The 4,615-nt window shown below is 41.1% G+C and overlaps 1 protein-coding gene across 1 annotated transcript; it reads left to right on the top strand.

Annotated features, from left to right (window-relative positions):
• The first annotated feature begins 1,138 nt into the window (after positions 1–1,138).
• On the top strand, positions 1,139–2,511 carry LOC117078552 (ras-related protein Rab-40A-like). Its single transcript, XM_033202111.1, has one exon. It carries the CDS (start codon positions 1,401–1,403, stop codon positions 2,331–2,333), a length of 933 nt encoding a protein of 310 aa, XP_033058002.1. The 5' UTR covers positions 1,139–1,400; the 3' UTR covers positions 2,334–2,511.
• Positions 2,512–4,615: the final 2,104 nt, after the last annotated feature.

Here is a 4,615-nt window from a genome sequence, read left to right as displayed (position 1 = left end):
CTTTTTTTTTCTCTATTTGCCCTGAAGCCCACAGAGAAATAGAAATGTTTTTCTTATCCTTTATTCACATGTTTGTTCTGTATTGATGAGTATTTAGAATGTTTCTCATTTTTTCCTTTTTAAAAAGATTTCAGCAATGCTATTTCAAATAACCACTTACCTGGCTATTTTGGACATGTGAAAATTTTTTCCTCCATTACATGTGTAAACATCTATCCCTTGGGGCTTGATTTCAATAATTTAAACTTCCTTATATGTGTCTGAGCATTCTCATTTCTTTAACCATCTTTGTACCTGTTGTTACAATATTTAAATGTATTTATAACTGATAAGTGTGTTTCCATTGTCCTTGATGTATTTGGTCCCTCATCCCGCCCCCATACCCAGACACACACAGAACCACTTTTCACTTTTTTCTTTTTCAAATTTTTAAAAAATTCTTTTTCGTTTTTTTCCTACATTTACATTTTATCAGATGATAGGTGATAAAAGGATATTTAGATGGTTTCATTTGCATTCCTTAATGTATTAGTGAGCTAGAATGCTTTTTCTTGTAATTAACTGGCCATTTGCGTTTCTTCACCTGTGAACCATTTACATATTTTGTCAGTTTTGCTGTTTTGTTATAGGAGCTGTACATGTGTTAAACCTAAAACCCTTCACTGATGGATGCATGCGTTATTTCAACACATCTTTGTTGGGTGAATATTATTTATGAGACACTCTAGCAAAATCTATGTCCTAGATGTCTCTTCTGAGATCTTGGCTCTTATATTTATGGGAGATGTCCACCTGCAGCAAGAAAAGTATTAGTGTCCATGCAAACATGCGTGGCTTGTCAAGGATCACATGCACAGACAGTTCACACTTACTCCTAAACCCTGCATGGCCACAGAGTAAAAAGGATGTGTGGTGCATTATATGAGGAGAGCCCTGGCTCAGGATTGTGATTTCTGTGATCTCTATAATAATGGCAATATTTTTTAAAATTACATACATTTCTGAGTTTGCCTTTTCTGATTTGTAAAATGGAAACAATCATAGCTACCAAAGACAGCTGTTCTGAAAGCAAAAGAACAAAATATTTTAAGCATCATACACAGCGTAGGATACATACGGTACTCAACACATCTTAGTCCCTTTCCTATCCCATACCCGTCCTTCCTTTAAAGGAGATTCCTTTGACATAATCCAAAAGGCATGGTTCCATAATGATCATATGAAAATTTTAAGGGAAATGCATAGGTTTCCATGATTAATTAACTGCTGTGTCACTACTCTGTGCTGGGTAAGGAAAAGGAAAACAATCACTGAACCAGTTTCCTGGGTTTGTAAAAGAAATCCATCAAAGCCACCACCTCATTTCGCTTTATTTCATAGACTTCCCCATCTCATTTTTTATGTTCTATGTTAATTTCTCAAGAAAAACAGGCCCGGCATTACCTCTGCACACAACCCTGTGGGCCTGGCTCAGGCGGGAGTGTGGGGCCAGCAACATGAGCACCCTGGACAGCCCCAACCAGGCCTATGACTTCCTGCTCAAGTTCCTGCTGGTGGGCGACAGCGATGTAGGCAAGAATGAGATCCTGGAGAGCCTGCAGGATGGCGCGGCCGAGTCCCCATACAGTCACCTGGGGGGGATCGACTACAAGACGACCACCATCCTGCTGGATGGCCAGCGGGTGAAGCTGAAGCTCTGGGATACGTCGGGGCAGGGAAGATTTTGTACCATATTCCGCTCCTACTCTCGTGGTGCACAAGGAGTGATCCTGGTCTACGACATTGCAAACCGCTGGTCTTTTGAGGGTTTGGATCGATGGATTAAGAAGATCGATGAGCATGCCCCTGGTGTCCCTAAAATCCTGGTGGGGAATCGCCTACATCTGGCATTCAAGAGGCAGGTGCCCAGGGAGCAGGCCCAGGCCTACGCTGAGCGCCTGGGCATAACCTTCTTTGAGGTCAGCCCTCTGTGCAATTTCAACATCATAGAGTCTTTCACAGAGCTGGCCAGGATCGTGCTGCTGCGGCACAGGATGAATTGTTTTGGGAGGCCGAGCAAGGTACTCAGCTTGCAAGACCTCTGCTGCCGCACCATCGTGTCCTGCACACCCGTATACCTTGTGGACAAGCTCCCACTCCCCAGTGCCTTAAGAAGCCACCTCAAGTCCTTCTCCATGGCTAAGGGCCTGAATGCCAGGATGATGCAAGGCCTCTCCTACTCCCTCACCACCAGCTCCACCCACAAAAGGAGCAGCCTCTGCAAAGTGGAGATCGTCTGCCCATCCCAGAGCCCACCCAAAAACTGCACCAGAAACAGCTGCAAAATTTCTTAAGGAAGGCACCAAAATGAAACAAGCTGGAATCGGTCCAGGAAGAACTCTGGTTACACCTGGAAGACGGAAGTCGGAAGTTGCATTCTAGATTCAAGAAATTAGTTTTCAGTTTCTCAAGGAATCATGCTGCTTGGGAATGGTATGATGCCTTCTGTCAATAAAAACACATTACGCAGTTTGACTTTGAATTTCTATGTGGATGTGCATGAAGCTCTCGTTTTAGACGTGTGTTTATAAAGGGGAAATTAGTACTCTGCTCAACTCTTGGTAACATGAAATTTTGAATGTTACTTATATCATAATCACACTGCAACTTTTTCCTTAAAATTACTGCCTTTGTAAGAATGGTGATATGGCAGTGATGAGTATAAATTCAAGTAAATTTGAGAATCAGTGATAGTGAGATAATTCAGTCATTGATATTACAAGAGGGGCCTTTTTGTAAACCTCCTTTTAAAGTCAAAGCACCAATTTATAAAACACTGCAGATGCATATAGAGATTGTATATAATAGATCTGTCTAGCTTGTGCATGAAATGGATTTGATAAAGTTTTTGCTATGTTATTTTACTACATTTGAGGATTAATTCAGATTTATATGTATGTTTTTCTGTAAATCTACTTTTTTTGTACAAGATGTTCTACAAGATATGAAGCTAAGGGAGGAAAACGCCAAAGATATCTCTAGTTATGTTGAACATAGCCAACATAGTTTCAATGGATCAGTAAGAAAAAAACATTTCAGTAAGGAATGAAATAAGTACTTATTTGAGAAAATGTTTCTTAACAATAAAAAGGTATATATTTTTCTCTTTTGGTAAAATGAGAAGAAAAAGAAAAATATACATAATGTAACCCCGCAAGATGAGGCTTTGCAGAAAAACATTGCAATAGAACATGGCAGGGCAGGCCCATTATAAGACTTTAGGTGAGTCATTTCCCCCGTACTGGCCAGTTTTGGTTAACAAATCTCAGATCAATATAGAGGTTAATGAGATCACATCTGGGAAAGCACTTCTGAGACCTTAGATGGGAAGGAGGGAGAACTGATTTCCACGTAGTTACTTTCCAATTTACATTGTGAATATTATAATAATCTATATTGGATGAACTGAGTAAATGTAAGTCCTTGCACTCTTTTGTAACTGAATGACCACTTATTTGTGCATTGTCGTAGGGTGATTGTAACATAAAGTACCGCAGAAGAGCAGTATCTCTGGCCTCAGGAAGCCTTGGGGACTCACCCTTCCTGAACGCTGGCACTTTTCTATCTCATGAATTTTCCACAACATTCCTGGGAGGTAGAGGATATAATCTCTACACCATCTTGTAGCTGAAGAAACAGTGATGTTTGCAGGTTAAGCAGCCTGGCTGGGGAGCATCCTGCCACTAAGTGGAAAAGCAGAGACTAGCACCCTATACGCCCCCAGGCAGACTGTGATGCTGAGCTGCACATCACACCATAACCAAGTAAATCTTGCTTTCCTGCTGGCCCGGGTCACTAATGAAATCTGTATCTTCAGCTCTGAAGCCAGTCTGCCAGTTCTGTCTCTCTTCTGAAAGACAGAGAACCTTGTCAGACCTAAATTTCCCACTCTGTAGACAAGGGAGTGTGTCTGGGCCAGTGCTTTAGAAACTGGAGTCTCCAGACAGTTCGGATGTCAAGAAGAATATGCACTCTCAGAGGGACAGGGGTCATGCTGAGGATGAATACTTGAAGGAGCAGGCCCTAAACACATGCAGATCAGGGATACATAGAGTCTTTAATAGAAATTACCAAATCAACCTGGAAAGAGGTTGTACTAAATGACATCCCCACCACCAATATGAAACAGGGTAGACTTCCCTGCATGCCCACCTTACTGGAATCCTGAATGGTTTCTTTTTATACTTTGATGATATGACAGGTGGAAATTCTTTCATTGTCATATTTAATTTGGTATTCAGATAACTTAAAATATTCCCTAGTATACAAAATGCTCTGATAATCATCATTGCATTATATTTTTATTGCAAACTGGTCCATTTTCATATGTAACCTAAAAACAATAAGCAACAGGCACATTAGCCTGCAAGTTCTCCTAGAGCTACTGGTGGCATTATGGTTCCAGGGTGTGTTTGTGGCCTCTGGGGGATACTGATTGCAGTGTGTTTGTCTAGAAGATTAAGAACATCTCTCTGTGATATTAGTTGAATTCAGTATTAGAGAAGAGCTGGAGTCTTTTTAAATGACACAAGAGCTGGACCACAACATGCTTCTGAGCAGGCTGTAATACTGTCCC

The sequence above is a fragment of the Trachypithecus francoisi genome, unplaced genomic scaffold (genome assembly GCF_009764315.1).
Source record: "Trachypithecus francoisi isolate TF-2019V2 unplaced genomic scaffold, Tfra_2.0 Lachesis_group6, whole genome shotgun sequence".
NCBI lineage: Eukaryota > Metazoa > Chordata > Mammalia > Primates > Cercopithecidae > Trachypithecus > Trachypithecus francoisi.
The sequence above is the reverse complement of the archived record's forward strand: the minus strand, read 5'-3'. Positions and strand labels throughout refer to the sequence as shown.